Consider the following 19009-nt stretch of genomic DNA (forward strand, 5'->3'; position numbering starts at 1 on the left):
CGTCACCAGGTTCAGCAAGTGGTTCAGAACCCCCCTCAGACTCACACACATGCACTACTGATGCAGCCAGGCACAGACTGATGAGCAGAGAAACCAAGGAAAACTACTGTGGTGAGTACCCAGGGAAACACAGACGGACTTCAAAAAGCATGAACAACAAAAGAGGCCTAACCCTATTCTTAATCCCTGGCCCATGAAGCTTAGACCGTGCCTAGTGGATTGTCTGCCCACACTTTCATGGGTTGCTGCTAGCTGGTCCTCAGACCTCTTTTCCTACTTCCAGGCTAGTCCAGGTTGCAGTGAGCTGACACATCACCAACATGCATACGTGCAGAGGAAACAGCTGGGATTAGTTTAATACGAGGCCAGGACAGATGGTGGTAATCAGGAGCAGGGCTCAGCCAGAGGGGCACACTGACCAGCAGCCATTCTCTCTGTGACTGGCTCCTTCTGTTTATTCGTCCCCATTTGCTATGTTCACTTCCTGATTAGCTCGATGCCTCCCTTTCCCCTCCTTCAACCCTTCCTTGAAATATCCCATAGTAAGTTTTACTCCCATAATCTTCCTTAAAACATTGCGTGATAAAGTTTACACTGTCACACAGTTACCCTCAAACATCCCATCATAAATTTCCTCCTTCCCACAAAGCCCACGATAATACTGCCTTTTTATCAGTTGCAAAGTTTCTGGCTGAAGCTCTTCAAGGTTGCATTTGAGTGGTTCCAGTAATGGTTCAATCTCTGTGTCTCAGGAGTCCTGATCTTTGTTGCAGCCCTTGTTATCTTCTGCTCTTTAGGGCTTGTGTATCTGTGTATTTCATTTACGATAACTCTGGTTGGAGGGGTGGGGCTGACTGTTGTTTTGTGGTGAATAGCTATTAACCAAATATCTTCGTAGTTGAACATTACTTTTTCCTCATGCTTCCCAGTGATTTAAGGCAGAGAGGAACCTCTGAATGCAACTGTCTCAATCCAGGCTTTTGTGGTGAGGTCTGAGTTGCCAGATATACAGGACCCGAGGGATATTTTCTGGTGTCTTTCAGAATAATTAAATAAATGCTGGGTGCAATAGCACCCAAGGGAAGAAATTATTGCTTCAATACTGCATTTCTAGTGCCCCCCATCTGAATAAAGATTGTAAAACTGGGAAATGTTCAGAGAGGACAAATACATCCTAAGTTACGGAATGGTTTCAGTGAAAGAAACAGCTAGAGCCTCTTTGAGCCTGGAAGAGACCATGGGGAAAGAAGTGATATTACAGTGTGTAAAGTTGTTAGTGGCACAGAGAAGATGCACAGGGAACAACTGTTTGCTCTTTTCCAATGAATACAAAAAATGAAAACCCTAGGTTCCATCAAATGCATCAAAAATATAGGTAGCCATGAAACTCCTTTCTGCAGGATACAGTGGATGTTTGCAACTTTTACAGGCTGAAAACCCAGCTGTATGCACAAGGAAAAATGGTTTTTGTAGTGGTTGGTAAACGCAATTGGCTCAGTACATCCACAAGCTGGGCACTGCTGAAGCCTGGACAGCGTTGTGAGGAAGGATCACTGCTCACTTGCCCTGGTCACAAACTCCTCTGTCCTCATCCTGCACTGGAAACTGGTACCTGGGCTTAGATGGACCATGGGTCTGACCCAGCTTTGTGGCTCTTGCATCCCTGGGAGGTGGTCCCACTGCTGTGCCTGCTCCTTGGTGCACTCAAGGTTGAGTCCTGAGGGCTGCCTGGCACCTCACTTCCCTCAGCTGGGCCCTTGCTACATGCCACTGCATGTGGGAACAGGAGCTTCCAGGTAGGCTGAGTCTTGCCTCTTCTCCTCCAGCCTTCTTTTCCAGTTCTGGAAGGTTTCCCGTTTCAAGGAGCGATGAAGTACAGGATTTTAGGGTACAACTCAAAACTCAAACCGTATGGCAATCTTCCAGCTACAGGGCAACTTGTACCTCGAAGGCTTTTATCTCTGGCCAGCCATAGCCTGTCCTTTCAGGAGCGATGCTAACCTGTCCCACTTTTCTGCTGCTGCCTGTCGAGGCAGCTAACCTGCAGTCTTGGCTTGAGAACAAGTTTATCTTGATAATCCCAGCAGCAGGGATAGAATGTTTGTGGTTGGGATACCAACATAACTGTCTGGTTTCTAGTGGATCTCCAAATTATGTCAGTCACCTCTGAAAGGCAGGAATAGCTGCTGTCTTAACTGTGTCGATAAAACTTCCTTCTTGCTGACCATCATTCCACTCTCTTGGCATGCCTGCAAACCTTCTGTTATAACTGGGAAGAGACAGGGGAGATTTTCAGCTCTCTTTAGTGGTTTGCTCCGCTTCTGCTCTTTATTTCAGCCATTATAGTTATCACTGCTCAGAGAGGTAGTGTTGAGTGTGGCATTGAAATGTTGCCATCGAGCTTCAGAGGTGGTACTGGGGATGTAGCAGCTGTGGATGAAACTTGGTGGCTTCCCTCTGCTTTCTGGTACGAGGCTGCTGGTCACATTAGACTTGTGTTTGCAGCTGCCTTGTTACTGTAGGAATCTTTTGTTACCTGAAAGCTGAGATTTCTGGAAAACGTGACTGCTGGATCACCTTTCAGTACCTTCCTTTAATGTGTTTTAGTATCTGAAAGCTGCTGATAACATGGCTTGTGGGAGCTGAGGCAGAGCAAAGCAAGAACTGAGGCAAAGCAAGGACTGAAAGCAGATCTGAGGAGTAAAAATGCTGTCATAAATTAAAATCTGGTTGGGAGAAGTCAGCATAATGTGTCATGGTATCTGTTCCACTGTGCTGTGCACAATCCTTGTCCCCAAACAGAGTCTATTGGAGAAGCCTTATCAGGGTACAGTGAAGACAGCCAGCTGGCAGCTCCTGCCTGCCAGGCTCCAGAGTGCTGCCAGCTCACCTCTGCAAGGCGGGAGGGAGAGGTAGGGCACTGTGCTGCTGCACCCTTGGCATGTTAGAAGGCAAACAAAAACTTCTGGGGACAATGGTGTGTAATGGAAAGAGGAGACTCCAGCAGCGATGTGTGTCGGTCACTAATGCCAGTGATGTCATGTGCTGTAATGTCTGTGCCGTGCTGGGCAGGCAGCCTGCGGTTGTGTTGTCTCGTGTCAGGCTGTATCCACAGGAAGGGACTGAAATCCCACACTGCACGTTTCAGAGACTTGGGTGTAAAATTTATATCTTTGGGCACACACTGTGTTATACATAACACCCATAGATACATTTTTGTAGGGGCTGAATCCACAAACGACCAAGGTCCCATCAGTAGGCTTTGCTCCCCCAGGCTGTCCATCCCTGCTAGGGAGGATATGGAGGGCTCCCAGAGAGGTCGTCTCTGAGTTCCACCCACCTGATGGAGTCAGTGGGGAACTGCTGAGAAGGTAAGGTCAGTTAGGCCCTGGGCTCTTGGTTGTACTGCCTAGAACTGCTTTCACATGAAGACCTGCCTCTAAAACTCCCTCCTGGACTGCTGGTTTTTAGGAGAAAATCCCTTCCCTCCTTTGCCATTAGACACATATTTTTCTGTGTGTTGGTAACTGTGGTGATCACCCAGCTGCTGTTGGCAGCTGTTCCTCTGTGCCAGTTTCTCCACATTTGCACCCAAATCCAGGCAGCTGGCAGGGCTGATGGCTTTGCTAGGCAGAAAGGCACCCAAAAGTTGTGTGTTCATTGCAGCATCTGCCTCTGGTTGTGGATAGAAGCAATTTTAGGGGTCAGTTTTAGTGAAGAATCTTGAAGACTTGGAGAGTTCACACTGAAATGTTCCAGCAGCGTGGTGCAAGGGAGAAGGTACCACTGAGGTACTCGGAGAGAAGGAGAGCAAGGAGATGAGGTTTGACACACTGATGAGACCTAGCTTTAAAGAAAGAGCCTCCATGAAAGCTGTGGAGCTAATTTGAACAGGTTTCACCTGTGAAGCACATCTGCAAGGAGGATGCATTAGCTAGCAAGAAGTTCTGAGATCTGGGAGAGCAGGAGCATCTCAGCATGGCAACGGATGTTATAGCTAGGCAAATCCAAATGAGGCATGTGATTTTAGTAGGGCATTAGCCACCTGGGGTATCTACCCTCATTTGCCCACAGAGGCTAATGGTAGAAGCTCAATCTCTTTTTACTCTGCTGACAGCAATTATAGAGACACAGTCCCACACAAGTACTTGACCTGAGCTACACAAATTTGCATTGTGTGTTTTGCACAGGGTCAGCAAATGTGATGCTTTTTTCTTGGCCTTAAAATCTGTGGAAGTAAGATAAATATCAGCATGTTTGTGAAGAAGTGTATATTTTTACGTTGGCTACAGGGTTGATTTTAAGAACTGTAGTGAGCAGCTCTGCACATCAGCAGGTATGGTTCAGCAGTGCTACTGTTGACCCTGAGCTGATAAACTGGGGGCGGAAGCTGGAGAGGTGCCAGGGGGTTTTGTGAACAAAGAGAAAACGAGGAGAAGGAGTTCTTGTGCTGCAGTTAGATTGAGGCCCAGTGGAGGAGTGCTGTGGTCCCCTGGGTAGCAGGATTATCTCTAGGTTCTGGGCTCCCTCAGGAGTAACTAGAAGTTGGCCTTTTGCCCCAGCCATCTTCTGAGTCAGTAGGAATCCTTTACTCAGCGAGTATCCCAAGCAAGGGAAGTTAGAAAAAAAAATGAGGCTCCACACTGCTCTGTCCTTTCCAAGAGACAGCAGGAGTGTTGGTGGGAAGAGGTGCTGGAGGTCTGTAGCTCCATCCCTGCTTGTATGCAGGACTGTCCCAGCACTAGGTCACATCACTATGGATTTGCATAGCTTAGCCCTGAGAACCACCACGGATGGAGATCCCACCACCTGCTCCAGCACTGTGCTGATCCCATGGTGAAAAAGCTTATCCTGATGGATGGCAATGCCTTCCTCCACTGGCATTTCATTAATCATCTCTGCATGCCAGGTTTCCCCATCAGGACAGGAGCAGGTCAAGCAGAGCTTGGGAAAGCACTTGCTCCACAGTTTGTGGCATTGCTCTTGCCTGTGCTCTCTGCTGGCTGCAAGCAACAGCAGATCACCCCTGCTTCACCCTGCTCACCTGGGTGTGATGGGTGTGGAGGGGTAAAATCAGGAGTGTGTGCAGGAAGGAGGATGCTGGCAGAAAACACAGGCTGCCAGGTGTGCAGGCAAGCTGTGGCTGCGTGCGGGGTGGGTGAAGGGACGCCAGCGATGGTTAAACAGGCACACGCTGGGAGGTCTCCGAGCTGGAACTGCCACTGCTGCTCCAAAACAAGCTTCTTGGCTGGGATCCCTCTTGTCCACCTGTCCTTCTCTTTTCCCTGGCTGTTCATTTGGTAGTATTGCTGCTGGGCATACGGCTGCTTACTGGCTGCTGTTTCAGTGCTGGTTTTTGGAAGATGGGGATCTCTTGTGCCTGTCCATGAGGAAAGCCTTCCTGGCTTCCTCTCCCTTGACAGAGGCACTGTGTGCCACAGCTCAGCCTCTCTGATCAGAGGAAGAGCAAGGGAACAACCACTTAAGAAGAGGAAGAATGTTAAAAAGGAAGGGACAGAGAAGGAAAGCTCACTTCATTTCCCAACCGAACTCCATTTGGGAGGGACCAGGCATGGGCAGGACAGGGAAGACAGGCAGGTCAGAAGACACAAGTGATACTGGACACAGCAAGGCAGGAGAAGGAAACAAATTTGATTTAGCCTACTCCCAGGCCAGAAAAGCAGAAGAGTAAGGGAGGGATGGAGGAGACCTGTAACCCTGAAGGAGAGGCAGCAGGGAACATGCAATAGGCAGACTTGGTGAAGACTCACAAAGCCAGCCATCTTCAGTGGGACGGAGGAGTCTCTGGAAGTGTGGATTCAGTCATAACTTGGATCCCAAGGGAGGGGAGCTGTAGTACCCCCCCCATTGGAGCATGCCCACTCCTTCCACAGAGCTCAGTGTAGTGTGGTGCTGGTCATCTCCCCTAATTCAAACCCACTGCTCGCTCACCCCTTGCTGATGGCTCAGCTGAGATCTCAGAGGCCGCTTAGCACAAGCGATACCCTGGGCTCAGGTCTGCAGTGGAAGTCCTGGGGCAACTGGCCAGGAGCACACAGACAGCAAGGGAACACAGGAGTCCACATCCATAAATGGATAACAGGGTGAGGGGCAATGCCAGTGCTTTTTGCAATACTGACCTGGGGTTGGGGTCAGGGAGGAAGAGACTGTAGGGAAAGATCTAAAGAAGGCTAAAATATGGGGCACTGAACAAGGCGCGAGGCTGCTCTGTGAGCAAGAAAGAAGCCAGTTGCAAGCCAGGCATGATATCTGAGAAGCTGGCTGCCTCCACACAGCCTCCTCTGCCCTCTGGCTCGCCATTGTCCAGTGGCAGCTCTCCGTAGGCGGGCTGCTGGCAGAGCAGGGGCAAGGGTGCTTTGTGGGGCTCCAGTAAGCACTAGGAGAGGGCTTCGGGAGTGCAGAGGGAAAGTTATGCCCTCCGTAAGGGAGGCAGCCCTGGGGAAAGCACTAAATTCTATGCAAAAATAATAAAAAAAAAAATAAAAAGAAAGAGGTAGAGGCACGCTGTGCTGTTGCTGGGCTGATGACAGGAATTAGTACCCGGCGGGACTTCAGCTAGCGGTGCTGGAGCGGGACTTTCCCCCGGGACCGTGCTCGCCGGATCCTGCCGGACCCAGCCGCATCCCTTCGCGCCGGGGCGCCCCGAAACCTTCCGGGGAAGCCGAGCTGTCCCCTCCTTCCGCGGGGCTCGGGGGCCGGGTGAGGAAAGGGAGGTTCTGCTGTGTCCCCTCCTCTGCTCGCTCCGCCCGGGGCCGGCGGCGGGGAGCGGGGGGCGGCTCTCCGCGCCCGCCGCCGCCGCATCCCCGCCGCAGCGGAAGCCGCACCCCCGCCGCCGGGGCCGGCCGGGCGCATCCCCCCCCACAGCCCGGAGCTCCCCGCCCCGTCCCGCCGCCGCCATGAACCCGCTATTCGGCCCCAACCTCTTCCTCCTGCCGCAGGAGCAGCAGGGGCTGCCGGGCCCCGAGCTGCCGCCGCCGCCGCCCACCGCCGAGCCCCTGCCGGGGGAGCCGCCCGCCGGCCCCTTCCCCGCGCCGCCCGCCGCCATGGCCCTCCGCAACGACCTGGGCTCCAACATCAGCGTCCTGAAGACGCTGAACCTGCGGTTCCGCTGCTTCCTGGCCAAGGTCCACGAGCTGGAGCGGCGCAACCGGCAGCTGGAGAAGCAGCTGCAGCAGGCGCTGGAGGAGGGGGCGGGCGGCCGCGGCCGCGGACCCCCGCGCCGGGACCAGGCGGTGCAGACCGGCTTCGTGGGTCCCATCCGCACCCTGGGGCTGGGGCTGGGGCCGGGGCTGGGGCTGGGGCCCGCCCGGGCGCTGGGGTCCCCCGGCTGCCGCCCCGGCGCCCCCACCCAGCCCGCTGCCTTCTCGGCCGGTTCCCGCTTCATGCCCGGCACCATCTGGTCCTTCTCGCAAGCCCGGCGGCTCGGCCCGGGGCCCGAAACCACCCTGGTGCAGGGACCGGGGGTCTCCTGGGTCCATCCCGACGGGGTGGGCGTGCAGATCGACACCATCACCCCGGAGATCCGGGCCCTCTACAATGTGCTGGCCAAGGTGAAGAGGGAGCGCGACGAGTACAAGCGCAGGTGAGAAGGGGTGGCGGGAGCGAGGGGTCCCAGCAGCATCCCCAGAGGGACCGAAACCATCGCCGGGGAGGCTGAAGGGCTCTGCCCGGTGGGCGCTGTGCGGGAGAAGCAGAGTGGGAAGGAGACAGCCCTCGCCAGGCTTTCCATGAGCGCGGGCTCCAGGCAGCGAGAGATGGGGTTGCAGGGCAAAAATGGAAACCCCTGAAAGCATTTGTCTATGCTTGGGTCTCCTTACTTTCCTCCTCGTGTGTGAACCCTCTCGGGATGTTCGGTGAGCCTTTTTCCATCTTATCAACTCGGCATGAGGGACTAGAAATACCTTTCCAAGGAGGGAAGGAATAACATGACTCCAGGAGATGTTATAAAGGGGAGGGGATCTGGAAACAATAGAGAAAGAGGAGCGGGCAGAAAGTAGGTGAGGAAGGTGGGCATGCGGCAGTGAGCGGGTTTGGGTTGAAAAAGGCTGCTGGGAAGAGGAGCGTTCTCTGGATGTGTTGGAAGGTGTCGGGAAGCCCCTCAGCAGGGTAGCTGGCTCCCCCAGGCCCTTTCCCTCCCCAGTGATCTCAAGCTGGCCTTCTCGGCAGAGAGCTGTGCTGAAGCACCGCACTCCTCGGGGGCTTTCCTCTGGACCCGAAATAGCTGTGGCTTGGCATGTGCCTTCGAGAAGGATGAAGCAGAATGCAAAGCTAATCTCTTGGCCGGTTCTTCTTTCCCGTGCAGGGTGACTGCTGCTCTCCCATAGCGCCGGCTGTGCTTTTGTTTCAGGCCAGTTTCCGAGGCTGCTCCCAGAGCTGCACGTAGGATGAGATCAGGCAGGGGCTGGCGTCGCGGGGTCAGGGCACGGCGCCGGGTGAGAGCGTCGCTGGCGACTGACACCACCAGACAGACTGATTTTCAGAAGTTATGGTGCTTTAGAACCAGTTAAAAGTAACTGGTTGTGCACCCAACTACCCACGGGAGCTGTGCTGCTGACTGGTCCTGCACAGCTGTGGGCTCCGGTGCCAAGATCAAGGCTGGGGATCCAAGATGACACCTTGTGCTTTTGGCTTTATAAGGCTTTGGCTGAGCAAACTTGACTGTCAGATGCTCTGAAGGCACCAAGCAAGGCACATGGAAAGAAAGAGTTGGCATCTCTTCTTTCCCAGTGATTACTGTGTGTACCTTAGGCTTTTTATTATTCTACCAGGGGTCTGGCTCCTTCTCCAGGGGTGAGCAGCGCTCCTTGCCTTGCATTTTCAGATCAGATAGCAGGGAGCTGGAACCTCAAAGAGGAGGAGCCAGAGAGGACCAAGTTGGGTTTGTTGATGCTGCTGAAACTTTGGGAGAATGGAGAGCTTTTAGGGGTTGTCCTGCTCTGGAAAGTGGGCTTTGGGGAAGGCTGCAGAGAGGGTGACAGAGGGACTGCTGAGGCTGAGCAGAGGGAGCACCACAAGCTGCTATGAGCCAATGTTATTGGTGGGATCTATTTTTGGAGTGTGTTACCAGGAGCTGGGGGAAAGCAGACCCCACCCCCAGACCCTATCCAGCACTGGGAACTTTCTGATGGGTACAGCCAGGTCCCAAACGGGAATGGGATGGGAGGATCCCATTTCCACACCCTTTTCCGTGCTGAGGGCTGACAGCAACATCCCCAGGGAGCAGAGACTTCCCTGCCGTGGTGGGCTGTGATCTGCCATGAGGACAGTGCAGCTGGTGTCGTGCCTTTGCCACCTGCCTGGGAGCAGATGGAAGAGACCATATTAACACAGGACTTCCCGGTCTATGACCTGTGGCTTGAGTGCTTGAGCCTGTGCTTTCTTCAGGGCAGTGTTGCTGCCGTGTACCCCACAGCACTTGGAGCAGTGCAGCAGGAGCTTCTCTCTGGATACACAAGGGCCTGAAATTCAAGTCAGGGATCTAGGAGGGGTGCGGGGGCTATAGGGAGGGATGAGAATAGATGCAGCAGCAGGAGAGAGGCTTGCGGAAGCTGCACTTGGGAAGAGTGGACTGAGGCTGGGTGGCCTGGAGAGGGGCAAAGGGTGCCTGTGAATATCATACAGACCTGCTAAGCTCTGGGGATCTGTGAGTCTCATCAGGTTTACATTGTCTGCTACATCTGTATTTACAAGTAGTTTTTATCTTTCATGTTGCAAGGACATGCTGAAGGTGTGGTGTTACAACACAGTGTGTTAGAGTCACTGAGTAGTTTGGGTTGGAAAGGACCTTTAAGGATTACCTAGTCCAGCCCCCCCTGCAATGGGGTTTCACTAGATCAGATTGCTCAAAGCCTTGACTTGAACATTTCCAACGATGGGGCATCCACAGCTTCTCTGGGCAACCTGCTCCAGTGTCTCACCACCATAATAAAAAAATTAATCCTTATGTCTAATCTAAACCTGCTTTCTTTCAGTTTAAATCCATTGCCCCTTGTCCTGTCATTGCAGGCCCTGGTAAAAAGTCTCTCCATCATTTTTATAAGCCCCCTTGTTTATTAAAAGGCCTCAAGAATGTATTTTGGTTTTGATGAAATAATTGCCCTCCAAGGAGCTGTGCCAGGCTGCAGGGCCTTCACCACTAAGGTGAAGCTTGGACCTTCTTCAGACATGGCAAGAGCAGCCCAGAGCACCAGTGTGCACTAACCATGGATAGGGTGAGGCACCCCAGTGCCTCTTGCAGTGAACAGGATTTTTGAAGATGGAGGAGTTGTTTATGTTGCTAAGTGAACTTGTTGGGGGGACACACTGGTGGGGAGGGGGGATGCTGTAGGGACAGCACTGCATCTTTTCATGTCCCTTGCTTTAGGGGAGGGCTGTTCCATAGCTGGCGAGGAGATGGTTGGGTCTGCCTACTGCTGGGACCCTCCTACCCTTGCTCTCTGCCTTCTGCTGTGTTTCAGCCTTTGGGCAGGGTGTTGCTTTGCAGCGATACAGGAAGGACCCACGTCTCCCCTTGGCATGAACTGGTGGCCGTGGGGTTGTGTGGGGCAGCCTTGCTTCCAGCTGGCAGCGACCTGGCACGGCCGCTGGCCGCGCTGGGCTGCGGGTGCAGTGCTGCAGGCAGGTTATTATTAGGAGTGGTGCATTGCAGGAGGGAGCAGGGAAGGAGCCAGGCAGAAGATGAGAGGGAGAGAGGTTCATAATGGATGGGTGCACAGATTTGTCTGTTGTGGGGTGAATCGCTGCCCCCTTCTGCCTTTAAATTGGTGTTTATCCGATCTGAACTCACCTTCCATAGGATTGGTATGAAATGAACTCTTACCAGGATTTGCAGCTGTGCTTTACTTCCCCAGTGAGTGTGGGATATAGAGAGATTTGGAGGGGGCGGGGACCAAAAAAGAGGAAGTGCCTCACAGAGAAAGATGCTGCAAATTTTTTCTTGTGGTGGAAGGCATTTTTGTCCCTGGGGAGGGAGGCCTTGTTTGAGCAACTCCCAAATAAGGGCAGTCCTACCTTTTAACTTTCTCCTTTCTTTTCCCTTCATCTCTCTCTTTCCCCAAAGGGATGGGAACCCCCTTTGATTCCCCTTCTGGAGCTGTGGTATGGATCCAACATCAACATGAAGAGTGCACGCTTTGTCCTTGTTTGAGTAAGGAGCAGCATTGGTAGCTTTAAGAGCTTAGAAAATCATAAGCCAGGGCTCTCCCATGTTGTCAGATTGTCCAGATACCCTGAGATAACAAGTATGAGGGCTTCTCATATACTTTCTGATTTCCTGGACGTTAGGATTTATTGTTCAAACTTGGTGTAAGTGAGAAGAGAGATTTTTTATGTCCTCGTGCAGAGACAAAGGGTCTGTGTTGGTGCTTGCAAGCATTAAATAGAAACCAGAGATCACGGCGCCAGGAAGGGTCCAGCTCTGATTGCTTTCCCAGAGTAGTCTTGCTTTCTTGGAAAAATCTGGCACTCCCAGAGGAGCCAGGAGCCGGTTAAGAATGTAGCAGCCCTGCCCCATGCTGCACCGCAGCACATGCCAGCCCACCTGCTCTATGGGATAGTCATTTAGCAAAGAGCAGTGCAGCTTGATGGCCTCCCAATAGACTGTGAACCTCGGCCAACACTGCAGCATGACCTGAGAGGACGATCTCATACAGTGAAATATAATATAATAATTGCTAAGGGATGTGTCTTTGTATAGCAAGGCCGGGTGCCTTGCAGCTCAGCCTCTTGCAAAGCTGCAGAGCCTAATACAGTACCCACCAGCCAGCCTGGCATAAACTGGGACACCCTATCATGCTTCCTTCTAGGATGAAACAATGTTCTTTGATCCAACCTGTTATGCCGCAGTAGAGCCAAGGATGCTTGTGCCCCTGCCCAGGCAGCGTGGCTCGGCACAGGGCAGCCCTCTGCATTGGTACAGGCAGAGAGCAGCTCTTCACGTTGATGCATGTCGTCGTCACTCACACTGTGAGGTGGTTTGGTGTCGAGGCTGGATTTCGTGCTTCTGGACAGCCTGAGCTGCCCCACTGCAGACACACAAAAGCGGTCACAAAAATGTGGCACATGGGGGCAACTCTGCACCATCTGCAAACCCCTTGTTGAGTGTTGGAGCTGAACCTCATGTGACCCAGGGCTGAGGGGCTCAGGGGTGGATGGAGAGGCCAGTGGGCTGTGTCAGGCCGTGGGCCAGCCCCAGTGTGGCAGAGTGTGCAGCACAGCTGCTGTGCAGAGCCTGGGTCGGTGTCCCCAGCTCCCCCCGTCGCAGGGCGGGCAGCCGTGGTGGGACAGGGTTCGTGGCCAGGGGGCTGATGGGCTTGGCAGCTGCCATCGCCTGAAAACGAGAGGCTATGCATTCCTGGGCACGTTCTCCTTCCCACCCCGGTGCAGTCATCCCCCCCTCTCAGATAGCTTTAGGGTGAGCAGCTGCCGCTCCTCCGTCCTCTCTCTTTGGCAGCCAGCGAGGCGAGGCCGATGGGATCTGACCAGCACGTTTGTCTCCCTAGATGGGAAGAGGAGTACACGGTTCGTGTCCAGCTCCAGGACCGGGTGACTGAGCTGCAGGAGGTGAGCATCGCTGTATCCCCCTTCCCCTGCAGTGCAGCTGCCCCCCACTGAGGCTGATTTGCTTGTCTCCCTCTGCCTGGGACAGGAAGCCCAGGAGGCTGAAGCTTGCCAGGAGGAGCTGGCCATGAAGGTGGAACAGCTCAAGGCAGAGCTTGTTGTCTTCAAAGGACTGATGAGCAATGTGAGTCCCTAACCCCTCTCCAACCCCACAGCCGGCCCTACCCAAGCAGCGTAGACAAGCAGTCCCTTGGTGGGGCACAACTAGCACAGAGGTGGTCTGGCAGGGGGGAAGCGAGCAAAGTGGGGATGCAGATCCAGTCCTGCATGAGCAGGGAAGTGGGGACAGTGATTGCTGTTTGCCTTGCCTAATATTCCTCCTTTTTCCCCTTCCTGTGATGCTGTGGGTTCAGAACATCACAGAGCTGGACACAAAGATCCAAGAGAAGGCCATGAAGGTGGATATGGACATCTGCCGGCGCATCGACATCACTGCCAAGCTGTGCGATGTGGCACAGCAGCGGAACTGCGAGGACATGATCAAGATGTTTCAGGTGAGAAGCGCACAATGCTGCTCCAGGCTTAGCTGCTGGCTCTGGGGAGGAGAGTTTCCAAAGGAGGTAGAAGAGACAACACCAGCGCCCTGCCAGGGGAGACGCTTGGTCACCCTCACCCTCACTCCTTGCAGTCCCTTGCTTTCTGTCTCTCTCGGGAGGACCAGGCTAAAGGGCACAGAGAGGAGGTGGAAAGCTCCAGGTGTTGCTTTAAGCATCAAGAGTCCCTTCAGCCTCTTGCTGACTTGTTGTGTTGGGCCTGGGGACCCCACAGTGGTAGGGAAACAGCTGCAGGAGGGAGACGAGTTGCTCGAGTGTCTGTCTCTAATTCCATCTCTCTCCTTCCCCTTCCCCTCTCCGTCATCTTCTCTCTGTCTCTTCTCTGTCTCTGTCTCTTTTCTCTTTCTCGATGTTGCTGCCTTTCTGTCTCACTCTTTGTCCCTGCAGAAGCAACTGGTTAGTTTCATTCAGTTGGGAAATTTTACAAATTTTAAATTTGCTATAAATAAGGTCGGACTGTATATATTGACATATTTCACCTTTTTCAGACTCTCTTTTTTCCTGTTTCTGTCACTGTGTTTCTCTGTCTCTGGACTAGGGTGGTGGGTGATTTGAGTTTTTCTGCAGTAAAATCACATTGTTTTTTCTCATCAGATCCATAGATTCCATCTTTGGTTGCTTAGTTTTGATTTTAAAAAATGCTAAAATCATGTTTTATCCATTACATCCATCTTTAACCTGATCATAATGAGCCCATCTCTCTCTCTCTCTCTCTCTCTTCTCTTTCTTTCTTTCTGTCTTTCTCTCTTTCCCTGCCTTTCTGTCCCTCCACCATTCCTTTCCCCTCCATCTCCTCCCAACTACCTGCTCCTGACCTCGGACCCGGCTTCGTTTCTGTAGTCTCTGCACTTGTCTCCCGTTAAGGTCCCAGCCTCGGTGGGGCGGAAGCGGGAGCGCAAGCAGGTCAGCGACGAAGACACTTCACTGTCAGAGAGCGATGCCTCCCGAAAACCTGAAGAGGAAGAGGAGGATGAGACCACGGCCATGAGTATCAATGAGGAAATGCAGAGGATGCTGAACCAGCTGTGAGTGCGGCTGCTGCGCTCCTCTGCCGACAGTGTCGCGCTAGGATCTGGCGCCAGGCTCCCTGCTGGTGCCTGGGATGGGAAGGGCAGGGGTGGTCTGTAGCTCCCCTTCCCAGCTGAGGGCAAGATGGGAGGTGCTGCTGTGGAGTATGTACACCCTGTGCTCTGTGGCACGGTGGGACTGACCCCCTCAGGAGTCCTGAGCCCACCCGTGCTGTGGGTGGGAGCTGGTCCAGCTCTCCCCCTCTTACCCCCTTGCCACAATTTGGGAGTCCCTGCCTGAATTTTCTGGGGCTCCTGACCATATAGCCGGCCCCTTCCCCATCAAGTGTTGGGTTTGGGCACATTTGAGTTCATTCTGGCCAGACCTCCCAAGAGCTGCAGTCCTGCAAGTTCAGGAGCAGGAGCAAGGCTTTCGGCACTGACACAGCCCCTGCCTGCCATGGTGTTCCTGCTGCTTTCTGATGTGCTGTTCCCTTGCCCCCAGGAGGGAGTATGACTTTGAAGATGACTGTGACAGCCTCACATGGGAGGAGACAGAAGAAACGCTGCTCCTCTGGGAGGACTTCTCTGGATATGCCATTGCAGCCGCCGAGGTGCAGGGGGAGGTAATGGTGATGTCAGGTCCCCTTGGGGATCCAGCCTTGGGTTGGGACACCTGGTCCTGCCTGAGTCTGGGAAGATGCTCCCTCAAAAACCAGACTTCAGCTCGTCTATGCCTTTGCAGGCTTGTACAGGTGCTTTCCTACCCTTTCTACACGAATACATGAACACATTGCCACATCCTTGTTGAGGTCTCCTTGTTAGAGACACACCAGGGACCTGTAGCCTGAAGGATGTGCTGAGAGCATGGTCCACACACACAGGGGAGCCACAGTCCTCCCAGAAGAGAAGACCTCCTCTGACTGGGCTGGTCTGTGGTGATCCCTTGCTCATGTTCTCCAGCCTGTCTGCCCAGTGTGCAGCAAAACTGCCCAAACAGAGGCCTCAGTGTCTGGCTAAAGCCCTTGTCATCCTGCATCTTTGGCCCCCAGCAATCCCCTGAGGATGTGTAATGCTTGGGAATGGTCTGTCCTCTCCAAAGCTTCTGTGCATTGCTGGGCTTGTTGTGGCTTGATGTGCTCACTGCCCAGTGTGGCGAGTCCTAGGTCTCCTAACTCCGTGTTGGCCGAACTGACTCATGCTTTATGTGTGCTACACTGTAAATGTTTCTTCCTCTTTTTCCAGTGTTGCCAGTTCTTTCTCTGACTTCTTTCTCTCTTTCCTTTGATTCCTCATGTTGGACACGTCCCTGCCTCTAAACATGCCGTCTGCTCTCCTCAGCAGCAGGACGACAGCCTGGAGAAGGTGATCAAGGACACAGAGTCACTGTTCAAGAGCCGTGAGAAGGAGTACCAGGAAACCATCGACCAAATAGAGGTGGGAGAAGGAGGAAGTGGGAAGGGCATGGCACATAAGGGTGTGAAATAGGGGAGGGAGACCCAGTGCTGGAGCAGTCCATTGGTAATGGTGGCAAGCAGCCCGTGGTCTGGCTGTGCTCACTGCCCTGCACCGCACTGTGCCCTGGGCTCATCTCTGCACCATTTCCATTGGGCAGCTGGAACTGGCCACGGCCAAGAATGACATGAACCGGCACCTTCACGAGTACATGGAAATGTGCAGCATGAAGCGAGGCTTGGACGTGCAAATGGAGACTTGCCGGCGGCTCATCACCCAGTCTGGGGACAGGTGAGCTTAGCAGGAGGAATGGGATACCCATGCTCTGGAGCCAGGGTGGTGGTGAGTGGGAGCTGAAGGACTCCTGCCCTGTCCTGCCCTCATGTGGCACGGAGTAAAGGCAGTTTCCAGAGGCTGTTGGACTTCTGGTGAGCAGCTTCCACTCAGGTCATGGTGCCACCTCTGCAGAAGGTTGGCTGCACAAAGAAGCCTGTTTTGATAGGTGAAGCCAGACACCTCTGATGGAGGCAGGTGCTGCCATTGTTGCAGGGACATTGTATAAGTCCCCAAAGGCCTGTGGAGCCAGGGTGGCTCCAGGCTGGGGACCTCTGTGGTGGACTTTCACAGACCTCTAGCCTTACATGCCATGTCAGGGTCCTGCTCTGGACAGGCCCCTCCAGCATCTCCCCCAGCTCTGCTTCATGCTCTTGACCTTTTGGTTGGTGTCCTTTGGAACACCCTCCCCAGCCCCCAGGGACTCCTCTGCAGACTCACACATGCCCCAAGGGAGCAAGAGGGGCACTTCAGCTTCTCTTCTCCCTCCTCTTGTGCCCCCTGCCCACACCAAATGGGGTCCTTTCCCTTCTCCTGGGTAATGCTGTGACCGCTGCCCTTTGCTCTACTCTGCAGAAAGTCTCCCGCCTTCACCCCAAGCTCCAACAGTGAGTCAGCCCCGAATGAGGAGAGCGAGGAATCGGACCGTGATCCACCCAGCGATGCTTCTATCAGATAATGAGGGGAGGCCCTGCTCCCTTGGACCCCCTTCCTGGCATGGGGGTGCCTGAATCACGCCTGGGAGAGACTGTCAGGGACGTGGAACCACTGGTAAACGTCTGTCACCCAGGCTCACTCCCGTTTTGGGGTGCTTGGCAGATCCCACACACCCCCCTCACCGGATACCTTGCAAATGGGAATAGCTATATAGACCTGAGGGCCCTTGCCCGGGCTGCTCTGCCTTCAGCCCCTTCTCTATTCCCTTTCCCTGCTTTGGTTAAACTGTGGTTCGGGCAGGGAGGCTCCAAACCTGCCATGGTGGCGTTCTCCAGGACCTGTTCCCAGGCCCCCCCAGACCCACCTCCTCTGGCCTCCGTCCTGGTACACTTGACCTGCCCCCTGCCCTCCCTGCGCTACACGGAGCTGAACGAGAGCCGTACCTCCCTGCAAACTGGACCTGACACTGGTGCCAACTGGACCGAGCCCAGGGCTCTCTCTGTCCTTGCTGCTGGCCGGGTGCCTGGCTGGTCCTCCTGCCGTGCCGGGCACCCTGAGCCCTCCCACCCCTCCTCCGGGTTGGGGGCCGAGTCCCGCTCACTGTGCACTTTGCTTTGCCGCCCGTCGGTGACGCGCTCACGTCTGTGTTACGGGGGCGAGGTTATTAAATGGGACAATTTCCTTTTCTACAGCTTCGCCGGGTGTGGGCTCTCCCTGTGCTGTCGCGGGCGATGCGTGGCTTGAGGCAGGGGGTATCCTCCACCAGACCCCCCAACCCCACATCATTGGGTCCCCCCATGGGGCAGTCCCATCCCTTGGGCATGCCAGGTGGGACTGGCAGATGGGACAGTGGTGAGATCCCTGTTCGGAGAGCTGCTGGCCCTCAATAGACTGTGTGTAGCATCAGTGTGGTGGAGGCTGCCTTGTTCTTAACCTGGAGCATCATCGATGCTGAGGGACTGGAAATGAAGCTGATCCTAGCTTGTGACTTGTGGACCTTCCTCTCCCGTTGCCTGGTCTCCTCTGCCATGCCAGGGCATACCAGAGCACCTTCTCACCTGCCCTCAGTCCCATATCCAACCCCGGTGTAACCGCAATGGGGGATCCCCCGTCCCACCATCTCTTACAGCATTTCCCTGGCTGGCCTGTGGCATGTGCTCCTCTGGTGACAGGAGGCTGGGGCCTGGCAGGGTGTCAGGAGGGGATGAGCAGCCTGCTGAGAGGCAATGTGATCCAAAGAGGCAGTGTCTTCTGGAGAAGCAGTGTGATCCACGGAGCAGTGGATTCAGGCTGCACAGTCAAAGGAGGTGAAGCTCTGGAGAAAAAACACTTCTCACTAAACATACTGAAGGGAAAAGAAAGTACATGGCAGTAGAGTGTTTTGGATCATCTCTGAGATTAGCTAAAGTAGATAAAATGGGGGCTGAGCAATGCAAGAGTTTCTCTCTGTAGGTTCGTCTTGGGTGGCCAACATTGCCATGTGCTTTAGCTGGAACGCCGTGGCATCCATGCACCCCAGCACTGAATGTCGGCATTTGGGCAGGGTGAGGTCCTCTGCCTGTGCCTGTAAGATGTGTTAAGGCATGTGTTGGCGTTTCAGTGTGAGCTGACCTGGCTGGTTAGAGCTGGCAGGGAGGCGAGTCCCTGCAAATGGCGGGAGAAGTCAGCAGCTGAGGAAACCTCCAGGCCAGGGTGGAGCTGGGGCACTGCTGCTGCAGGTGCTGGGAGATGGCAGTTCTGCAGCCGATGGTCTGCTGTGGCTGGGCCCCAACTCACCAGTGCCACCTTCACTTCTTGAAGGGAAGTCGTGAGAGTGTTTCACAGGAGCAGCAAGGTGCTGGGAAGCAACAGAGGTGTGTGTTCCCTTGTCCTGGCTGCCTGTGGCTCTGTGGATAGATGGGAGGTGTGTTCCTCAGTGCGTGCCATGGCCCTCACCTCCATGCTGCCTTGTCCAAATTTCTTTCCCTCTTCTTTTTTTATTTTTCTTCCTAAAGGAGCTAAAGCCAGAGGATGTATTTTAATAGTCTTTTACTTTCAAGTGATGATGCTTCACACATAGTAGATCAGAGATCACTTTCTATCTTGCCCGGAGGCTCTTCTGGTTCATGCAAATCCTTTCCTGTACGTGTCTTTGCAGCATTTTCTGCTCTTTCTCTGCTGTGGAGAGCTCTGTGAGTGGCTGACAGCACCTGGTTTCCCCTGTGCATAATCCAGGACGTGCATACCTTTGCCTCAGCACTGCTTAAGGAACCCACAAGACTGAAGAGAGATTTCAAGCTTGAAGCACAGAAGGACTGACATCTCTGCCATGAGCAGTCGTTGCCCAGAGGAGCAGCAGGTGCTGCTGGACACCCATCTACCAGG

General features: G+C 54.0%; 1 protein-coding gene across 7 annotated transcripts; it reads left to right on the forward strand.

Annotated features, from left to right (window-relative positions):
* Positions 1 to 6916: 6916 nt before the first annotated feature.
* Positions 6917 to 17337, forward strand: IFFO1 (intermediate filament family orphan 1). Of its 7 annotated transcripts, none has more exons than XM_027885285.1 (10): positions 6917 to 7603; positions 12522 to 12582; positions 12668 to 12763; positions 12993 to 13133; positions 13581 to 13589; positions 14034 to 14218; positions 14706 to 14826; positions 15542 to 15637; positions 15816 to 15946; positions 16565 to 17337. In XM_027885285.1, exons 1-10 carry the CDS (start codon positions 6918 to 6920, stop codon positions 16665 to 16667), a joined length of 1629 nt encoding a protein of 542 aa, XP_027741086.1. In that variant the 5' UTR covers position 6917; the 3' UTR covers positions 16668 to 17337. The 7 variants fall into 7 exon arrangements, with proteins under 7 accessions (XP_027741086.1, XP_027741087.1, XP_027741090.1 ...); XM_027885286.1 differs by having other exon boundaries at positions 15545 to 15637; XM_027885289.1 differs by having other exon boundaries at positions 14058 to 14218.
* The last annotated feature ends 1672 nt before the right edge of the window (positions 17338 to 19009 follow it).

This window comes from Empidonax traillii, unplaced genomic scaffold, assembly GCF_003031625.1.
Source record: "Empidonax traillii isolate 1590-97213 ecotype Southwest subspecies unplaced genomic scaffold, ASM303162v1 scaffold163:size1593379, whole genome shotgun sequence".
In the NCBI taxonomy this organism is placed as follows: domain Eukaryota; kingdom Metazoa; phylum Chordata; class Aves; order Passeriformes; family Tyrannidae; genus Empidonax; species Empidonax traillii.

Excerpts from the sequence above, each read along its gene's own strand:
- IFFO1 (XM_027885285.1), top strand. The coding sequence starts at position 6,918 with ATGAACCCGCTATTCGGCCCCAACCTCTTCCTCCTGCCGCAGGAGCAG. Across the intron at positions 7,604-12,521 it reads CGCGACGAGTACAAGCGCAG|ATGGGAAGAGGAGTACACGG; the intron begins GTGAGAAGGGGT and ends TTGTCTCCCTAG. Across the intron at positions 15,947-16,564 it reads ATCACCCAGTCTGGGGACAG|AAAGTCTCCCGCCTTCACCC; the intron begins GTGAGCTTAGCA and ends TCTACTCTGCAG.